Below are 19,954 nucleotides of genomic sequence, written 5' to 3'. Positions count from 1 at the left end.
TAACCTAGTTTTCTCCGCCTGTCAAGAGGGAAAACCTCAGGGTTATATTTAGACCTAATGTAAACCAGTAGATTGCCTACCTGGTATTTCACTTTTGCAGAAAATCACGAGAGAAATAATAGCATAAGTCAAGGGTTAGACAGGCATCTGATGGCCTATTTATTGATGAAACCTCGGAGAGAAGCTTCCCTCAATCCTACTTCTGGATTCCCTTTACTGCATGCTTACCCCCTCTCCAAGCCCAATAAGTGTTTTAACCCAGGAAATAAATGCAAACTTTTATTTCTCAAGGAGAAAAAAACCCCAAGAAGCCCATGAACATGAAGCCAACTTGGGAATCCCGTTGTCTCCCCATCAACAGATTGATTCAGGCCCCTTTGCCGCTCTGTCCGCAGCCTCCAGGGACCCCAGCGGGTTGCGCGGACAGCTCCTTTCCGCACGGCTCCGCTAAGGACACGTGTTCTTTCTGCCAAGCTCGGTGCCGGACCTGGAGCTCAGCGGCGCCGGGTGTTCCCCAGGCCCCACCCCCCTTCGCCGCCAGCCAATTGCGCGTCGAGGCGTAGCACGGTGCCGCCCCCTCCGTGCCCGGCCGGCCGCCTTTGTTCTCCCCCGCTCCCTGTCTCAGCCTGTGCGCTCCGGGCAAACCGAGTGGCAGCTGCTGATTGGTGGCCGCGGCTCAGCCAATCAGAAGGGGGCACCTCACGTTAGGGCTCGGAGCTTTAAACGCGGGAGCCACCCCGCGCGCGGTGAAGGCCTGGGAGGAGGGCGGGCGTGGAGGGCGGTGCTCGGACGCGGGATTGGCCCGCCCGCGGCGCCCCTCGCCCCCAGCCAATCGTCGGCGAGGACTGCCGGGGGGGGCGTCTCTTTGCGTCCTCGCGCGTCGCGTGTCTGGCCAGAGCCCCCGGGAGCGCCCAGCGGCCGCCGGCGAGAGGAGGCCGCGCTCGCTCTGCCGCCATGAGGCCCCGGAAAGCCTGCCTGCTGGTCCTGCTCCTGGCGCTGGCGCAGCTGCTGGCCGTGGCGAGTGCCCAGGACCCGGACGAAGGTGAGCGGCCGGGCGGCGAGCGGGGCCTGCGCGCTGGAGGGCGCCGCGCGCGGCGCCACGGGTGGGTGCGACCCGGGACTCCGGTTCCGGGTGGAGCCCCTCCAGAACCGGCGCCCGGCGCGAACGTGCTGCAGTCTAGGGGTCATAGCGGGCGCGCAGCATCGCCTGGATCCCGGGAGAGCGGCGCGGCGCGGGGGCCCGGGCGCGGGGCCTCTCAGCAAGCCCCCTGCCGCCGGGCCCTGGGGGCACGGGGTGCAAAGTGCCTTCCTTGCAGTTGGCTCCCGCCGTGGTCCTGATTTTCCGCAGGTCCAGGCTCCTGGGAAAGGGAGTTTAGGGTCTGGTTACAACTTACCGGCGAACACGCCCAGGGAGTGTGAAAGGAGAGGGACCCACTGTTTCCCAAACAGGGTTTAGAGAAGGCGCGGGCGGGAAGACCCCAGCGAGAGCGCTCCCGAGCAGCGGCGGGCAGCGAGCATTTTACTTTTTTACCACTGTGGCCTGTGGATCTGGAAACGAATAGCTCAAGCGTTCTGGGGCGAGGGAGACAAGGATGGCCTGGTGTGCATCTTCTAGAAATCCGGATGCCATTCCTTCCGTGAGCGTTTATTCAGCACCTACTATGTACCAGCCACTGCGCTGGGTTCCGGGAGGACAGGATGAGAAGTGTGGCCTCTGCCCATAAAATGCCTGCTCTGTAGGAACATTAGGCAGAGACTAGTCATTAGTCGTGCATTTTGCTTTGAAATCAGCAGGCTGAGGACAAATGGCGGAAGAGAACTTTGAAAATTAGACAGTACTAAGCAAGAAATGAGTGCTACTCCTGGAGAACAGGGTATCCTGCTACTGACCTCCGCCTTCTCCCTCGCTGGCCTTTCTCCCTGCAACTAGTTTTTTGTTTGGTAGTGAGTTTGTTGCAATATAAATAACCCCCCTTCTCTACTATTAGTGTGTAGGGGAAGTGTGAACTTTATACTCTTTCAGACAGATTGAGTAACTTCTCTGGGGTCATTGATTCAAGAATTGTTACCCAAATAGAAAAGGAAGTAAAAGCCAGCACCGAGTGAAAAAAACACCTGCCCAAAGGAACTAGATAGCCGCGTGGCACTTAATCAAGTGCGTCCTGGGACCTTTATCCAAATCACCTGGTGCTTATTTAAATACAGACTCCCAAAATATACTGAAGCGGATGTAGGGGTGGGCCCTGGGATCTCCATTTTAAACACGTTCTTCATTGGTTCATAGAATCAACTTTTGAAGACACTATGAAGTTTGAGGACCAGTGGAAGTGGAGGATCCTTTTTACAATGTAGCCAAAAAAACAAAATCTCTGGGATACCAAGGGCTCCTCATCACCAGTGCATTTATCATTTGGGTCACAGTTCACTAATGCTTTGGAGGCCCGCGGAAGCAGTTGCCTCTGGGGTGAGCCCTGGAACCTCTGGAGCAGTCATGGCCAAGGCAGGGCTCCCAGGGAGTCCTCGGGTGGGGTGGGGCTTCCAGCCCTCATCTTGACTCTTTGCCATCCCTGTGGGGACATCTGTGGCCCTTCACCTTCAATGCCTGTCACAGATAACTTGTTCTGTGGATTTATTTTGGGGCTTCACTTCTCTCCACCCCAGATGTTCCAAGTCTGCAGGGCTTTTTGTTTTGTTTGCCTTCCGTACATTTTAGTTGCAAACAGTGGTCCGTGGGCCCCTACACACACACACCCTCCCCCAAGAATGTGGTTTTACTAAACAGAGCTTGAGCCTTAGGTTGCAGGGCTTTCCGTGCCTCAGATGAGGAGTCGCTTGTACCCTTCATGTCTTTCCAGCTAACATAGCGAGGGAAAATAATTTGGATGCTGGTTGTTGCCTGCTTTTATTGGATTGGTTTAGATTTTAATGGAAGTGGAAATTCACTTGGGTATAGTGCTAAGGAACTGTTCAGCTGCCCGTCCCTTTTCATTCCTGAGAAGTCATTGTCAAACAAGTCCACGTAAAACTTGGGCATATTGAGAAGAAACCCTGGTGTGGCAATAGAGCAGAGCAGTTGAGGGGTCAGGGCCTTGGGCAGGTGACTAAGGCTGTCTGTGCCTCAGTTTCTTCATCTAGTAACTGCATGTCATGTGTTTCTCTCAAGGGGAGAGCGAATGTGTTTAAGAGCTCAGCACAGTGCCTGGTATGTAATAAATGTCAGCTATAATGACGCACAGATAACACATTTCTCTTTTCCCGTGTTTAATGTAAACTGTTCAGCATGGACCTCGTGGCAGAGTTCATCCACCTGTTACAGGTACTTCTCTAGTGGGGATTGGAGGAGTGACCAGCTGAGGAAGTAGATGCGGACATCCTGCTGTGAGCTGCCAGCGTCCGGGCTGGGCAGGGGTCCATGGCTGTCATCGGATGCATTGGGGGGAGTGGGCAGGGACTGCAGTCACCTGGTCAGAGGTGGGGCCTCCCCTTTCAGGAGTGGCCTTCCCGGGGGCTCTGCAACGTGGCGATGATGAGAGAGGCTGTGCTGGCCTCACGCCGAGGACGATGGCACCCTCCCAGCAGGAGCTGCAAGGCTTTGGGTGTATTTCTGTCCTCAGACAGCCAGCTTTAGAAGTGAAGCCCAGTGAAGCGTAGTCTCCCCACTAAAGTGTGGGGTGTTTGCAGGGAAGTGGGGTTTCTAGTAGGTAGGAGTACTTAAGTTGCACAGGAATCAGTCCTTTGGTTGTCTGCGAGTTTGAGAGGAATGGAAAGTATATTTTATATACTTTCCAGAAAAATGTATACACGTTTTAGGAAAGGAAAAAACTGTATTAAAATTGTAATACTCAACATATACCGATTAACAAAAGATAAATTCAAGTCACGTTTGACTTCTTCAATGACAAGAGGTGCTCAAAGTGGTTACCTTCAGCGTAATTTTAATACAGTTTTTTTCCTTTCTTAAAATGTGTATACGTTTTTTTCGGCACCCTCTGTGTGTGTATACACACACACACATACACATATACTAGGGGTGCCCCAAAAATGTATACACATTTTAAGAGATATTATCTTAAAATGTGTATTTATTTTTTTAGCACCCTCTGTATATATGGAGAGAAAGGGAGAGAGAGAAGTAAGTTCTCTTAGGAACTCCATCCCACGATATCTCATGGAGACCCATTTAATCAGGAAGCCCCCTCACTAATAGCGCTCACAGACCACGTCAGGCTGAGAGTAGGTAAGGAAGCATCTTTGCTTTTCCTCTGTGTAGAGTTTCACCGTGTCCCCGTGCGCTGAGCAGATTACCGAGTCCCTCTCCCGCCAGCTGTTCCCTGACTGGAAGAGCAGATGAGGCTCCCCCGTGCTTTCCAGCCTTCCTCCCGTCTTTCCATCAGCAGGTAGATTTGCTTCTGCAAGTAAATTTGACTGAACAGAGCAGCTAGGCAGTAAGGGTGCGTATGCCAGGCCCACAAGCCCTGCCAAACTGCCCACAGCAGGCCGTCTAGGCACCGAGCTCTGAGGTCTGGGCAAGCCATGTGGTCCCTCCTGATCTTCCCAGTGGAGCAGAGAACCCTGATCAGGCCCCCAGGTTGGCAGCCCTGGTACTGGTCATTTTGGGTAGGACTTGCAGGTGAAGTTGTCTTCGCCTGGGCCAGGCAGGCCCCTTTCACATCCAGGAAGGTTTGTTCTTGGTGTTGCCCGATGACGGGCCTCTGCAGGCCTGTCCACTCCAGAGCTCTTCTGTGGAGGAGAGATGGTGAGGTGGGGAGGGGGGTGCTGGAGAGCTGTGGCCCAGAGTGCAGGGGAGTGGGGGGCACAGGAGCGGGAAGGAAAACAGGGCAGGGGAGGAAGCTTGTCCCAAGAAACACTGGAGTCTGCTTGGTTTGTATTTCTCAAATTGGTGGGGGTTTCTTTTTGGGAGAAGGGCAGATCTTAGATCTGTTTCTCCTCTAGACAAAGGAGGAACTGATATCTTAAGTTGGAGAGAGAACCATGGAAGTCAGGAAAAAGCAGTGAGGGGATTGCTTTAAACAAAAGGACATGGTTGAGCAATTGTGGTTTGGGATGGGGGTGGGTTTTTGGTTTGCTCCTTCTAATTAGTGTGTGGATTGGTAGATATTAAGGATAGTGAACAAAGCTGCCCGCCCCACCCAGACCAGTTCCCAGTTTGTCTGAGCAGCTGCAGAGCCAGCTAGGGGGGGATTAGTTAGGGGCGGGGCTGAGATTGGGCAAGTCCCAGGGTTTCCAGGACCCCAAGGGCAGGTTCTCCCCGCCCTGAAAGCAGTAACTGTCTGTCAGTCTTGGTTTCTCTCCTGGGAAGCATCTCCAAACACAGATAATTGGCCCCTTGAAACATTCTGGCTTCGGAGTTAATGAAATTCTCAAGCTTGCTGCATTTGCCCCAAGTACTCTTGCTGGTGTGCCCGTAGCTGGAGAACCTGATTAATAAGATTAATAAGGTCCCAGGAGGCCTCGTAGCTGTAGTTTGGCAAAAAAGTCCACTGGACCTTGATAATAAGATGTGCTCAGATTCTGCATTCTGGGAAGAGAAGTTTGCTTCCAAGCAGGAAGCATGTCCATGAAAGTGAAGTTTGCCCTTGGGCACAGATGTGTGGGCACCATAAAAGGCGGTGTTCCTACAGTGCAAAGCCTGGGATGTGCCTGACGGAGCCTCACTACAGGGGCGAGGCCTGGAAAGGCTGCAGGGGAAGGGTGCTGCGGGACTACTCAGGGCTCACGACACATTTCGAAGGTTTTGGGGTTCTCGGAAAATTTTTAAGGAGGAGAGTCACCCTCTTCCTAACCGGTCTGGCTACTTCCCGCTCTGGTCCTGGTAAAGAAGACGCCATGGAGGAGGAGGAGGAGGAGGAAGAAGACGAGGAGGAAGGAGATGAGGAAGTGAAGGAGGAAAACGGTGTGTTCGTCCTGAATGACGCCAACTTTGATACCTTTGTGGCTGACAAGGACACGGTCCTGCTGGAGTTTTACGCCCCATGGTAAGGAGCCCCATGCGCGTCCCGCCGAGCCGGAGGAGGGCTTCCTCTGTGCTCACGTATGTGACTCGCCCCGCACCGTCCAGCCCCGGCGGGGTGGGAGTGTCCGGCCCACACGGAACACGGTCCCCGGTCGTTTAAAATGGGAAATATCCTCTGATAGCGATAGCTGGGGGAGGGGGTGGCACTTAGCACACCTGCATTGGGGACACGTGTCCGACACATCTTGAGGCCATCCACTTCCCTCCTCCTGCCAGTACTCAGGCTGGCTGCCCTGAGTGCAGGCTTGGCTCACACCCGGGCCCTGGGAAAAGCAGAGCCAGGCTGCTGCCTTGCCTCTCACCCTCGCCCTGCCGCACGGTACAACTCGGGGACGCGCCCACCCCTTCTCTCTTCTGTGTTTTTATCTCATAATCCTCCTTTCCTTTCACCCGCCCTCCCTGGGTCACTCTGGCGAGGAATAGTCAAGATAGACTTACGTGCTCAGTGCCTCATGCTCAAGCGTAGTACGAGGTGTCTCATGTAAAACATTTAAGTAGTCCTTTGAACAGGTCTGTGAGGTTCGAGTTTACAGGTCAGCAATCTCAAACCCTTCACACTTAAAATTTGAGGGCCCCCAATAGCCTTTATGTGGGTCATGTTTATCCGTATTTACCATATTAGAAATTAAAGCTGAGAAATTTTAAAAGTGTTCATTTTCCAGTAATAACCCATTGCATGTTAACATCAGAATGCTGACGTCATTGTCGGTCCGTGTGGCCTCTGGAAAACTCCACCCTGTGCTCCTGAGAGAATGAGTGAAAAAGGCAAAAATGTCTTTGGCAAGAGTTTCACCTCACAGAGCCCTTGAAAGGATCCCTGCACCAAGCTTTGAGAAACGTACGGACGAACCTGCAGGGTTCAGAGATGTTGAGAGGATGTCCCCAAGGCAGAGCTGGGGTCCGAGCCTAGATCTGTTTCACTTCTGGCCACCCTGGCTTCCCCATTGTGTCATGAGGTGTCTCTCCTCTTGACTGTAGACGTTTCTGGTCCCCGTGCCCCCATTTTTGTGTGCGTTGCTGGATTGAAGCCTCCACGGAATAGTTAACCTACTTCTTCCCTGAATCATAATTGTTAGGTGTGGACATTGCAAGCAGTTTGCGCCAGAATATGAAAAAATTGCCAGTACTTTGAAGGAGCACGACCCTCCCATTGCTGTCGCTAAGATTGACGCGACCTCGGAGTCCGCACTGGCCAGCAGGTTCGATGTGAGCGGTTACCCCACCATCAAGATCCTTAAAAAGGGTCAGGCCGTCGACTACGAGGGCTCCCGGACCCAGGAAGGTGAGTGGTACCTGAGCCATCAGGGGAGCAGGGCCAGGACTCTCCCCCGGAAGGTGGGCTATGGACAAGAGAAAAGAAGACTAGCTGAGGGGACCGGGAGGGCCCCCTGGGTGTGCTCCTTGCTGGAATGTTCGAAGTGACCGAGGGCAGGAGGGATATCTTCCCATTTCAGACCATATCTTGGGGTCTGGAGCAGATGTGTTGAGAAATGACACAAGAGGCAGAGGTTCTTGGTGATTCTTAATGTTCAGCTCGCATCCGAGTGACCCCGGGGGTGGAGGGGCTCGTGAAGTCAGATCCCCACAGCCCCGTCTCCAGACTCCGACTCAGGAAGTTTCAGGTCAGGCTCAGTAACGTGCATTCCTTACAAGCGCCCAGGACGAGGCTGGGGGGCCCAGAGTCCCACGTTGAGAGCCGTGGTGTTCTCCTAAACCAGGCCTGTGGATCTCTGCCTGCTCACATTAGGCACTCAAGACATTTTATTACGTGAATGAGCAGGTAAAATTGTGGTACCCTTTCGGAAGAGCATATATCCTTTAATCACGTCTCCGTTGTCCGTACTGGTGTAGCATATGGAAGTCGCACTGGGTGGGCTTTGGGGTTTCAGAGCCGTGCAATCGCCCTGTGACCTGGACAAGTGCCTTCCCCTTGTGGGGCCGGGATCTCCATCACGGACCTGGGGTCCCGGGGACTTGCTCTCAGTTCCCTTTGAGCAGCCGAGTGTATCCTGTGAGCCTCCAGGCCCTGGAGGCCGTTGTGGGCTGTTAGAGGGAACGTGACCACGCCCAGTAATGCTTACTTTCACGGTGCATTTGTCTGTTTGTTGACTTACCTGGTTACGTGGTTCGGAATTCAAACAGGTACAAAATGAATAGCCTTTCCACCTGGCCTGGCCCTGCTGTTCCCTCCAGGAAGGCAGCTGTCCCAGATTTCTTTCCGGTCCTTCAGAGAGATACTTTGTACCCATCAAAGCAAATGTGTCTGTGTGTGTGTAATGTGTACATGGCATATCTTAAACACCAACTGCACCTTTCTGTTTTTACTTAACAAATTCGTCTTAGCCGTCTCGTAGGTAAGGAACTTAGTCTAAGATAAAAACTTGACTATGAAGTAAACAGGCTTGTCCACTTAGAGAGGTCTGTGCCTGACGTTTTACTGCTCGGGATGCGGCCCAACTTGGAACGTGAGGGAGTTTGTGCCCTGTGGGCTCCTTGGGACCCCGCATGAGCTCGCTCTGGGCTTCGTGTGTGCACGGGGGCGGCAGTCTGCGCCGTGGCTGGCGTGCAGAGCTGCTTGCGCACGGTTCAGCTCGTGCCATCAGGAGTGACTGGCAGACCTGGCTCCTGGTGCGGTTCCACCATAGCCAAACAAAAACAAAAGGAATTGTCAAAAGTGCCACCCCTGCTCCTAACAACCACTTGGAAAATGCTTTGTGAGAATATGTTCTGTGTCCCACTCCCGTCACTGAACCCATCTCTGGGGACTGAGGCCCCAAACGGGCCTTTTTCTAATACTTAAAGTCAGTGCAGCCCGAGCAGCGTGGGAGCTACGATTGCTGTCTTCACTTTTCTCGAGGTTTGCATACGTTTTGTGACGCTGTAATACACGAGATGTGCATGACTAAGTACACATGTACCCGCACATATTAAGGGGATGCCTCCCCAGACTGTTGCTAAGCATATGTGGTCAAAGCATGGGAGATGACCTCTCAGGGTAGGCTGGTGAGAACAGTCTCGTTCGTCAAGCTGCTCTTGGGCTGTTCAAGACGTCTGCAGGTGGTACACGAGGCAGGGGCCCTTCTGACTCTTAACTGTGGCTTCAGAATTGCAGAGTGGCTCGGGCTAGAGATGCGATTGGATTTTAGGAAATGAAAGGTTTCCTGTTCTCCTGTGGCCTCCCCCCCCATTTCCTCTGTCCACCCCTCCCCGCCTGCCTCTGGAGCGAGGTGCAGCGTCCACTGCTGGGGTCTGCCTGTGCTCAGTCTTGTTGGATTTCTTTCAGAAATTATTGCCAAGGTCAAAGAGATCTCCCAGCCCAACTGGACGCCTCCACCGGAAGTCACGCTGGTGTTGACCAAAGAGAACTTTGACGAAGTGGTCAACGATGCAGACATCATCCTGGTGGAGTTTTATGCCCCCTGGTAAGACGGTGTTGAGCTCATGTTGTTCAGATATGGATTAGGCCCGTCCTGCATTCGGCCTCCTGCTGCTCTGGGCAGGGCTGGCAGAGAGCGACCCCTGAGCGGGAGGCAGAGTTAGCCGAAGGGCAAGGTGGCGGGTGCAGCGTCCCCACCTTGCACAAAGGGTGAGGCGGAACTGCTCGGTATTCCAGAGAGGGGTGGTCTCTTACAGTCTTTCCTGGGGGTAGGATGAGGCTGAACATCGTCCTGGCCGTGGAAGGCCGCACAGGAAAGAGGGCTGCCAGGTGATCCAGGGCACCTCAGGGCTGGGGACGTGGTTGAGCACCAGGCCGTGCCTGCCGAGTCCTGAGTCGTCACTGCGTACTTGCCTGCCCATGCCAGGGACGTGCCGAGGGACTATCCCTGAGAGGGCACGTGTGAAAGCTCTCTGAGCTGTGACTGGGCAATGCGAGGGGACGTCTTCTACCTCCTGTAGGAGGCATGGAAATGCTCTTTGTGGACGTTCACCCGGCCGGTGATGAGGAGGAAAGAGCAGAGCTGCGCCCGCAGTGGGTGGGGGTGGCAGCTGGTGGCCCCGCTCCGCCTGTCCCAGGTTTTGTTGTCCCAGCCTCCCTGTCTCCCACCTGCGGTGTTCGAGCCATGGTTTTACTGTCTTCATCTCTGCTCGTGGCTCTTTGTTCCAAAGTGAATCTTGGAAGGTGACCTCAGCCTTGCTTCACACTCATGCCGGAGCCTCAGGGTTCCCACAGCTTTCTTGCCCTGTGTCCCCTCCCGTCACCCACCTCTCTCGGGCTCCTGTCCACTTCCTGCCTGTCCCTTATGTCCCAGCTCAACTGTCACGTCCTGTATGAAGCCAACACCGACTTGTGTCCCTGCCTGACCCAACTCTCCACCCAAGAAAATCTCTCAGTATGTTGTCTGTCTTGGCCTTCCCCACGTCTTACTCCGTGTCTCAGTTACATGCGTGTGTGTGTACACGTCCGCGTGTCCCTGGTGTGTGAGTGCCACGGGAGGGAGCGATGTCATCCTCGGGTCTCCTGAAGGATCTGGCTCCGCACCCTCAGGAAACACCTGGAGTTGGCTGGATCTGCCTGAGCTGGGAACACAGGCTGGGTTTCTGCACCTCACCGAGCGGGGAGGTGTGTCCGTGCTGGAACAGGCCCCTGACAGAACTGGCTTGCTCTGGCAGGTGTGGACACTGCAAGAAACTGGCCCCCGAGTATGAGAAGGCTGCCAAGGAACTGAGCAAGCACTCTCCCCCAATCCCCTTGGCGAAGGTCGACGCCACTGCGGAAACAGACCTGGCCAAGAGGTTCGATGTCTCCGGGTACCCCACCCTGAAGATCTTCCGCAAGGGGAAGGCTTTTGATTACAACGGCCCACGGGAGAAATACGGTATGGTGGCTGCTTCCTCGGCGGGGCAGGGAAGTTCCCTGGCGGGTGAGGGCGGCGGGCAGTGCACCCTGGAGCCCCAGCCCTCCTCAGGCGTGTGCTCTGCTCCCAGGGATTGTGGACTACATGATCGAGCAGTCCGGGCCGCCCTCCAAGGAGATTCTGGCCCTGAAGCAGGTGCAGGAGTTCCTGAAGGATGGAGACGATGTTGTCATCATTGGAGTCTTCAAGGCGGCGAGTGACCCGGGCTACCAGCTGTACCAGGAGGCTGGTGAGTCGTGGCCGTCTGGGCTGGACAGGACGCCCGCCTGGGAGGCTGCTGCTTTTGCATAAAACTTCTGGGCTTCTATTTAGGGGGTCGCTTGATGGCAGAATTGCCATAGCATCTGGGGTAGCAGGCTCTCCTTTCCCGTGGTCCGAGGTTGGAGGTTAGTTCCCTGTTGCCTTCATTACACACGGAGAGTTGGGGTGTGAAATCCAAGGTCATTGTCTTTCTCCCTCGCTTTCCAGGAGCCCCTTCCCTGAGCCAGTCCCTCTGCAAGGGGGAGGGTCTTCACCAGAATGTGAGGGTTTCTGACTCAGACCTGGGTTCAAGTCCTGCCTCTGCCAGTTATTAGCACTGTGACCAAGGCTGTACTTGGTCAGCGCAGTGTTGTCACGTCCAACAGTGACCTTTTCTACTTCGAAGGTTGTGAACATTAATTGAGATCAATGAAACGCCAGCAAAATGCCTGGTAATACTGAGCACCCTTAAGTGCTAATCTTGCTGACCTGACAAGTGGAATGAGTACGAACCACTAAGTAGTAGTGTTCTGTGGAGGTGGGGCCGTTGCACGTCGAATGCAGGTTAATATAGTAAAACTCAGAGTAGCACTAAATTCCGTTTGTGCTCCCTCGGTCTTTATTGGTTGGGTAACCCCATCATCCACTCCTAACTAATCCGGAGGAGACTTGCAGAGGGAACCCCAGCCTGCCCAGGGCCAGGGGCAGCAGTGGAGACCCCAGATCCAAGTGTGGCGGCAAGTCCCACCCATCTGTGCACGCACGTCCCTGGGATCTTGTTAAAGTTCAGGCCTGGTGCCTGAGGGCGGGGTGGGCACCACACTTCCGACTTCAAGTCGGACATGTGCGCCTTCCACGTGGCTGGTGGGTTAGGCTGCAGGCAGGCACGAGAGGCGCTGTTCACTGGACTGAGGAGAAGCCGCAGAGACGGCCCAGGGACACAGGGTGGTCTGCAGAGAGGCTGACTGGAAAAGCGGGTCTGGGAACGTGCGGGGTGGATAAGGAAGTTCCTGAGGCAGGTCTGTGTCTCCAGCCACGGTCAGCTGGGGCAGCTAGAGGCCTCGGACGGGGGAGACCGGCCTCCCTCTGCCTTCTGTGGGGTTGCTGCCTCACAGAACCCTCAGCCGGTCTGACGGGTGGACTGTCCTGTTCGTACAGAGGAGCGACTGATGCTCGGGGAGCTGAATAACTGACAACAGACCTGAGTCACCCAATCAGCAGGTCGCAGAATCAGGATTTGACGCTAAGTCTGTCTGATTCCAAACACCGTCCCCTTCTCCAGGCTGCTCGCCACCTCCCCAAATCACTGGTGTGCCTGCCGTCTTGGCTGTGTGTCCTGAAAGCCAGTCAGGAGGCTCGGCCTCCAGGTCTGAATCACAGACTCAGCTCCGGAGGGGTCTGGGCACCTCAGCCAGGGCCAAGTAAGGGGCTGAGGACAGGGGCTGACAGCCTGGCCCACAGGCCCAATCCGGCCCCTCCTGGTTTAGTACATTTTATTGAAATGCAGCCCCAGCTACTCGTTCACACATTGTCTAGCTGTTTTCACACTTCAGCACAGAGTGGAGTGGTTGTGACAGTGTGGCCCGCGTATCCCAAGAGGTTTATACTGTCTGGTCCTTTCTGGAAACAGGTGTTCTTGAGTATCCCCACAGAGTGGGCTTTCATCTTGAGAGTCTTGCAAGGTTTAAGTAAAGCATATATAGCAAAATAACCGCATTTAGGCCTCCAACCCACAAACAGGCCAGCCACCAACTTGAGGAGGAGAGGTTAACCCCCTGGGAAGCATGCTGGGTATGAAAACTCGCGTGTGCATGCAGGAGTGTGCAGGGCTCATTCACCTCAGGACAGACTCTGGCGCTTATGTCCTTCTCAGCCTCAGACACAGCAGTTGGCTGTAGGCAAATTAGCAGTTGGCTGTGGACACCCAGTTCGTTAAATTTCTTTCCCACATTCCAAGATACAGGTTTTAAGGTATTAACGCCTGCACCGAGTTTTAAAATGCCAACTCCTTTCCAGTGTTTGAGCTCGAGGAGTTGTCCATACAGAACTCACTCTATTTTCCATGCATTTCTGTTGGCCGATGTGGCTGATGAGTTAAAAACCCAGATCGTTTAATTAACTTAATAAATTGTGTATTTATGATTCTGTTAATTCTTCAGCTAACAACCTGAGAGAAGATTACAAATTCCACCACACTTTCAGCACTGAAATAGCCAAGTTCTTGAAAGTCTCACCAGGGAAGTTGGTCGTAATGCAGCCAGAGAAATTCCAGTCCAAATACGAGCCCAGGAGCAACGTGATGGACATCCAGGTGGGTGAGGCTGCCCGAAGCTCGGCGGCCCCTCTGAAGTGCCAGCCCTGGTGTCCAGTTGTCATGAGGGTCCTGGTGGCACCACTGCAGGCGTGTGGAAGCATGGAGATTTTGCTGTGCAGAAGGGTCTGGAGCGCCTCTCCCAGCCCCTCCCCATACCTGTGGTAAAGGCAGATTCCTGGAAGGCCCAGGATGGGAGCACAGCCAGCAGGGAGGTTCGTGGTTGGGTTTATAGGAGGGACTGGGGGAGCCCACACACACCTGGCAGGCAGTGGGGCCCTGGCCCCTGGCAAAGCTCCAGCTACTTTTGCCAAAAGAGTTGCTCCCCTTCTGCGTACCTCCTGGCCCCAGCCTCCCTGAGGTACCCGCCACCATGGGTCTGACCAGTGTGTCTGCGATGCTCCTGGCCAGCACCATGCTGCTAGGTGTGAGCTGAGCCTTCTTGGCTGGCAGGTGGGGCAGGCGCTGAGGGCTACAGGGCAGTGGTAGGCCTCTGTCCCTGGACGAAGCTATGGAGCGTGGTGCGTGGATTGGCCTTTCCACTACCACGTCCCACCCCCATCTCTCATGGGAGTGCCACTCACCCCTGGAAGGACAGAGGGCGTTCCCAGCTGTGTTCTGAGTGTTTCATGGGCCCAGCGCTTCAGTGAGCAGATCTTCAGGTTTGGAAGAAGCCTTAGATCTTGAATCCAAAGCTTTTTTTTTTTTTTCATGGAGAGACTGGGATGCAGAGAAGTGAGGTGTCTTGCCTGGGGTCCTACAGCGAGTTAGAAGGAACTGAGGGGAGAAGCCCCGTGCCCTCCATCCCCGACCAGCGCTGCTCCCTCGGTGCCGTAACCCTCACCATTTGGGCAGAGGGCTCTTATAGGGCCTGGAGGAGGTCGTACGGGGTGGAGTCCCCTGGACACGCAGTGCTGGGAGCAGCCTGCCCCTTTTGGTCTGTTTTAGTGCCCTGGGCACACAGTGTGTCCTTGGAGAGACTGCCTGAGTCCTTGTGACTCCCGGATCCTTAGTCCCGACGCTCCTTCCCGAAGTCTCAGGTGTGTGTGTTTAGCTGCCACTGCTCAGGCTGGGGCCTCTGTCCCTGGAGGTGGTGGCTGCCCCGTCTCCTCCCCCAGCTTCTCTGCTGTTCATCCCCGAGTTCAAAGGGGGCCTGAGGAGCTTGGGCCATGGCTCTCAGCGAGTGAGGCTCAGTCCTGTGTGGGGTACATGTGCCCAGGAGAGGGGACATTCTTGAAGGTGGTCCTTGCCCGCCAAAAGGTTAAGGTCCACATGTTCTAGTCTGTTATACACGTCACTGCCACTTGACTTTTTTTTTTTTCTTTTGCCCAATCATACATTTTTAAATTTTAACTGGAAACCTCCTGGGTGCCAGACCAAGCCAAACCCCCGCTCAGCTCCCTGTGAGGCGGGGACTTGGTCTCTGGCCGAGCTGCCACCCCAGGCTCACAGCTTGGTCTGGCTCCATGCTCTTGCCTCAGACCACACCGTGCTTTGGGGTAGCAGGTATCACAGGTGTGGTTTCTCCAGGCAGAACGCAAAGCCCAACACCACCACTCACTAGCTGTGCGCACTTGGGTCTCTCTTCACCCATCCTGCTGTTCCTGTTGTCTCATGTGTCCTCATAGGATTGTTGTGAGGATCAGACAGGGAAAATGGAGCCTTACGCTCAGCTCGCCCATTCTAACAGCTGTCCTCTGGCCACCAGGCCTTCCTCTAGCAGTTTCTAATTGACACCCAGTGAGCCCAGGCCCAGAAGAAAGGGCCGGGGGCACCTGCAGTGACCTGAGAAGCTCACTTAGGGTTCACTGGAGGAAGAGGGTTCCCAGAGACAATGAGATTACTGGGGTGCGCTTGAGTGGGGCGAGCCCAGAGCGGTTCACCTTCAATCGGCTCCTCTCCCCCATGCCAAGCCCCATCTTTACTCACTGACAGTGACAGCGAAAGGTGGGAGATTAGCTAAGCCTCGTTTTTGTCAGGCCGCTCCTCACCTGTCCCCGCTTTTCTGCAGGGCTCCACGGAGGGCTCGGCCATCAAGGACTACGTGCTGAAGCATACCTTGCCCCTGGTGGGTCACCGCAAGCCCTCCAACGACGCTAAGCGGTACACGCGGCGCCCTCTGGTGGTCGTGTACTACAGTGTGGACTTCAGCTTTGACTACCGAGCCGGTGAGGGACCCCGGGCCGGCGGGGGGCTGGAGTACCGCCCGGCCCTTGCGGGGTGTCGGCCTTGGGCATGTTTTGTGGATGGCTGTAGGGTCATTTTCCGTCTGTGCTATGTAGCTGCCCTTTCCTTCCATTTTTAGCAGGAAGGAGCTTAGCGTCGAGTCCAGTGTCCTGTTAGAAATGAGGCAGCAGAGCCAACACTGGACCAGACTCTGGCTCTAGGCGGGCAGGGGCTTATGTCGCCATCACAGGCGTGTCGGGCTCGTTGAGCTTTTGACCAAGGTCTCCTACCCACAGAGGTGGATTTTTCAGAAATGGTTTCTTCTCCAACTGAAGCCTGAGCCGTGTCTGAGAATCTGAGCCCCAGAATCTTAAAGGTCACCTCTGAGGCCCAGCTCACCGCCTTTTGTCCCGTTTCAGCCACTCAGTTTTGGCGGAGCAAAGTGCTGGAGGTGGCCAAGGACTTCCCCGAGTACACCTTTGCCGTGGCTGACGAGGACGACTTCGCCACAGAGGTGAAGGACCTGGGCCTCAGCGAGAGCGGGGAGGACGTCAACGCCGCCATCCTGGACGAGAGCGGCCGCAAGTTCGCCATGGAGCCCGACGAGTTTGACTCGGACACACTCCGCGAGTTCGTCACAACCTTCAAAAAAGGTGGGCTGCACGTGGCCGGGCCTTCCGGGCACCTCCTCCCACTTCCTCTGCCTGAGCTGGGGGTGGGGGGCTCTGGTGTCACCTGGCTCCTGGCAGTGTCCTCCGGGCTTCTTCATTCCTGTCGCGTGTTCTGAGCCTGAGCCTGGGTTTTCTTTCGGGGACCTTAGGGAGGATGGAGACGGATTCCCCGTTCTCTTTTTTTTTTTTTTCCAATAGAAAAAAAAAAAAAGCAGCTGTGTCTTAGAAATTCCACAAAGCCTTATTTTAAAAATATTTGAAACAGGCTTTTGGATTTGGAAATAAGTTGCATTTGTGGGAAACTTGCTCTGAGGCATCACATGGCAGGCCGTTCTCCCTCTGTCTGAGCACGTGGCAGACCTTGCTCCCCACGTGGCTTTGCAGCCCTGGGCCCCCACCGCTGCTCCCTGGAACCCCTCTGTACCGGGCAGCATGGCTCTTGTGATGGCCTCACTGCACGGGACCCAGGGGCCCAACAGGCCTGGCGTGGGACCACCTGCACCGTCTCTGGCTGTTGCAGGGACTGGGAAAGTAGAAGATGTGAAGAAACCCGGGAACTAAGGGGTGGGCTCGTGGAGGCCAGGCCCTACCTGGCCCTGGGCGTGTGACTCGCCCCGTTCTGCCTGGTCCAGGCAGAGCCGCGCGCCCGGGGCCTCCATTGCTCACATCCCTCCCCCGCTCGCTTCCCCGGCAGGAAAACTGAAGCCGGTCATCAAATCCCAGCCGGTGCCCAAGAACAACAAGGGGCCAGTCAAGGTCGTGGTGGGGAAGACCTTCGACTCCATCGTGATGGACCCCAAGAAGGACGTCCTCATCGAGCTGTACGCGCCCTGGTGTGGGCACTGCCGGCAGCTGGAGCCCGTGTACACAGCCCTGGGCAAGAAGTACAAGAGCCACAGGGACCTGGTCATTGCCAAGATGGACGCCACCGCCAACGACGTCACCAACGACCGCTACAAAGTCGACGGGTTCCCCACCATCTACTTTGCCCCCCGTGGGGACAAAAAGAACCCAATTAAGTTTGAGGACGGAAACAGAGATCTGGAGCATCTGAGCAAGTTTATAGAAGAACATGCCACAAAACCGAGCAGGACCAGAGAGGACCTTTGAAGCTCTGACGTCTGTGGAGGGCAGGATGGACCAGACGCACTTGCTGCCCGCCACCGGCCCACGGGTCAGCGCGAGGGCAGTGTCTCACGTTTTTGTTTATTTTTTAATTTTTTTATACTTCAGAATTTCACCTCATGCTCTGAATACTAAATAGATATGAATGAATGACTCAGTAGATTAGTCCAGATTTTTGCACAGAGGTTACAGCTATTTTTATCATTATTTGGGGGTTTGATTTTTTTTTTTTAACCTTCCACTTTCTTTAATATATTTCTTCAAAGCAGATAAGTTGAATCTCTCTGTGTGAATGTTTTTTTCTTTTTTTAATTTAAAAATTTTAAAAACCTTTGCCAAATCATGTTGATTTTTGCCCTTTGTCATGTCTGAGGAATTACTAGTTTGAGATTTGACTACTGGCGTGCTTTAGTTTTTGTTTCTTCTTCTCGCGGCACAAGGTGAGAACTGTCTCCAAGCACCTTGCCAAGGACGACATTTCCGCCGACCTCTGAGCCGCTGCCCAGTCCAGGGAGAAGCGGCATCTCTGTGCAGGACCGGGCGTCGCCGTGCCTTCTCCTTTCAAACCAAGGACTGGGGCAAAGAGCCTTTGCTAGAGCCCAGACCCCTCGAGCCAGGTCTAAGGTACCGCCTCGGAGAGAGAGGCCACCTTCCTGTGGGGACTGCCCTGCCTCCAGAATCCACAGGGCTGGAGGGAGAGACGACCTGGGGCACAGGTGCATATTTTAGAGGAAAAGAAAAGATAGGGAAGGCTGTCATGATGGAATAAAAGAAACATTTAATTAACCTCTGGAACTATTTGAGGACATCCAGGAGCGTTGGTTGAGTTGAAGCTGGAACGGCCTGACCCGGGTGGGGTGGGCAGGGCTCTCCCCCTGTAGCGCTCAAGTTGCCTCACCTGTCACCTGGGCATCTGGGGTAGTGGGGGGGTCATCGCGACCCAGGTGAGGGGCTCCGGTGGTCTCAGCTGTTGGTCGTGTGCAGGTGAGTGGTGGTATGTCTGTCAGGATGGGCCAGGAGAGAGGAGCCCACCCGAGCTCTCGTGGGGCCGGGAGGACGGGTAGGACAGGCGGGGGCTGGACTAGTCCTTCCTCAGGTTCCGGGGGCTCGTGTGTGATGTGAGCTCCACTCCAGGAGTGCACCCACCAGGATGTGCCATCTCCTCCCCTGCCCCGTCACCTCCGAATTTTGACTGAAACAAAAGTGGGGAGATGGAAATTTCGTGAGCTGGTGGCAGCTTTCAGCGGTGACTGGTCTGTTTGGTGCAGGGGTCGGGTGGGGGAAAGCAAGCAGGTCGCACGGGTGGGGCAGGCTAGGTGGGCGTTTCCAGCTGAGTCTGGCTGAGGGGACCAGGAACTGTGCGTGTCCGGTAAGTTCTCAATCTCCAGTGTGACAGGGCACCGCCTTTACGTCCTCTGCCACCAGGAGAATTCGCTCCCTCTCCCGCCCCTGGGACTTTATGTCGGAAGCTCCTAGGAGCAAATGTGGGTGTGGGGCTTGAAGGTTTTTTCTGCAGCCGAGAGGCTTTTTCATGCAGCCCTGCCAGGAGAACCACATCCCCTACAGTGTACGTGAGGCCATGAGGAAGAGAAGGGCTCTGGGAGGGAGTAGCAGCGATGGTCCCATTGAGCTGAGGTGTTGGGTAAGCCCTTCTGTCTCCAGTGACGTTTGAGCTGCTGTGAGCCTGGCAGAGGCTACGAGAAAGGCTCGCTTCTCAGAGTGGTCCGGGACCTGTGGCATTGGCACTCCCGGTGCCTGTCAGAAATGCGGCATCGCAGGCAGGAGCCCAGACCTGCTGAATCCAAATCTGCATTCTAAGAAGGCCCCAGGAGACTCATGTGCACATTGCGGTTTGAGAAACACCGAGCAAAGTCCTGTGGCAGAAGTCAAAATGTATCTTCTGAAGCACAGTCTGGAAACCAGGTTGCCCAGGAGTGTGTCTTACCATAAGCAGCCCCTGTGTTGAAGCAGGAAGTAGGCCCCCGGTTATCGAGTCCCCCTGGACTGCGTAGGGAGCGTATGGACTGGTAACGGCTACGGCAAGTACGTCGACTGCATTCCAGTATGCTCAGTGCTGTGGTGAACATGTGCAGGCCCCGGGGCTCAGCCTAGAGCAGCCCTTCAGGGAGGCCGAGCCAGGAGCCAGGAGGAGGACGACGTGAGCTTTCCAAGTGGAGGCGTAGCAGGTACAAAGGGACCGAGGCGTCAAACTGCAAGGCAAATGGAAAACCGCAAGTAAAGGACAGCAACGACTGACGCACGGGAGTAGAGGCTGGAAGAGGTAGGGCCAGGGGCAGGAGTCCTTTTGCAGTAAGTCAGGAGTTTGATTGTCTCCTGGAACTTTGTGGAGAACCACGGAAGGTTTTAAGCTTGAAAATGACCTGATCAGATTGAGATTTTAATGAGAGTGACAATTAACATTTACAGGGCACTTGCCAAAAGCCAGACCCTGTATGAGCAGTTTGCCGATTATCCCATTTACGTGATCGGTGAGGTGGGTTCTAGTGTGTTCGTTTTATAGGGGAAGAAAGGGGGGTGGGGTTCGCTAGCC

At 54.9% G+C, this 19,954-nt stretch overlaps 1 protein-coding gene across 4 annotated transcripts; it reads left to right on the top strand.

The window, feature by feature from the left end:
• The first annotated feature begins 706 nt into the window (after window positions 1–706).
• On the top strand, window positions 707–18,189 carry PDIA4 (protein disulfide isomerase family A member 4). Of its 4 annotated transcripts, XM_081038247.1 has the most exons (11): window positions 915–1,042; window positions 4,271–4,397; window positions 5,781–5,996; window positions 7,111–7,316; window positions 9,318–9,456; window positions 10,646–10,851; window positions 10,961–11,119; window positions 13,290–13,441; window positions 15,453–15,609; window positions 16,027–16,260; window positions 16,973–18,189. In XM_081038247.1, the coding sequence occupies exons 2-11, from the start codon at window positions 4,348–4,350 to the stop codon at window positions 17,386–17,388; spliced, it is 1,935 nt and encodes a 644-aa protein (XP_080894373.1). In that variant the 5' UTR covers window positions 915–1,042; window positions 4,271–4,347; the 3' UTR covers window positions 17,389–18,189. The 4 variants fall into 4 exon arrangements, with proteins under 4 accessions (XP_080894375.1, XP_080894376.1, XP_080894373.1 ...); XM_081038249.1 differs by lacking the exon at window positions 4,271–4,397 and having other exon boundaries at window positions 707–1,042; window positions 5,840–5,996; XM_081038250.1 differs by lacking the exon at window positions 4,271–4,397 and having other exon boundaries at window positions 868–1,042; window positions 5,843–5,996.
• Window positions 18,190–19,954: the final 1,765 nt, after the last annotated feature.

This window comes from Rhinolophus hipposideros (genome assembly GCF_964194185.1).
Source record: "Rhinolophus hipposideros genome assembly, chromosome: 25".
NCBI classification, from domain to species: domain Eukaryota; kingdom Metazoa; phylum Chordata; class Mammalia; order Chiroptera; family Rhinolophidae; genus Rhinolophus; species Rhinolophus hipposideros.
The sequence above is the reverse complement of the archived record's forward strand: the minus strand, read 5'-3'. Positions and strand labels throughout refer to the sequence as shown.

Bases quoted from the DNA above. Each gene is read 5' to 3' on its own strand.
- PDIA4 (XM_081038247.1), top strand. From the start codon at position 4,348: ATGAGGCTCCCCCGTGCTTTCCAGCCTTCCTCCCGTCTTTCCATCAGC. The intron at 4,398-5,780 runs GTAGATTTGCTT...AAAATTTTTAAG, and splicing joins TCCCGTCTTTCCATCAGCAG to GAGGAGAGTCACCCTCTTCC. The intron at 15,610-16,026 runs GTGAGGGACCCC...GTCCCGTTTCAG, and splicing joins CAGCTTTGACTACCGAGCCG to CCACTCAGTTTTGGCGGAGC.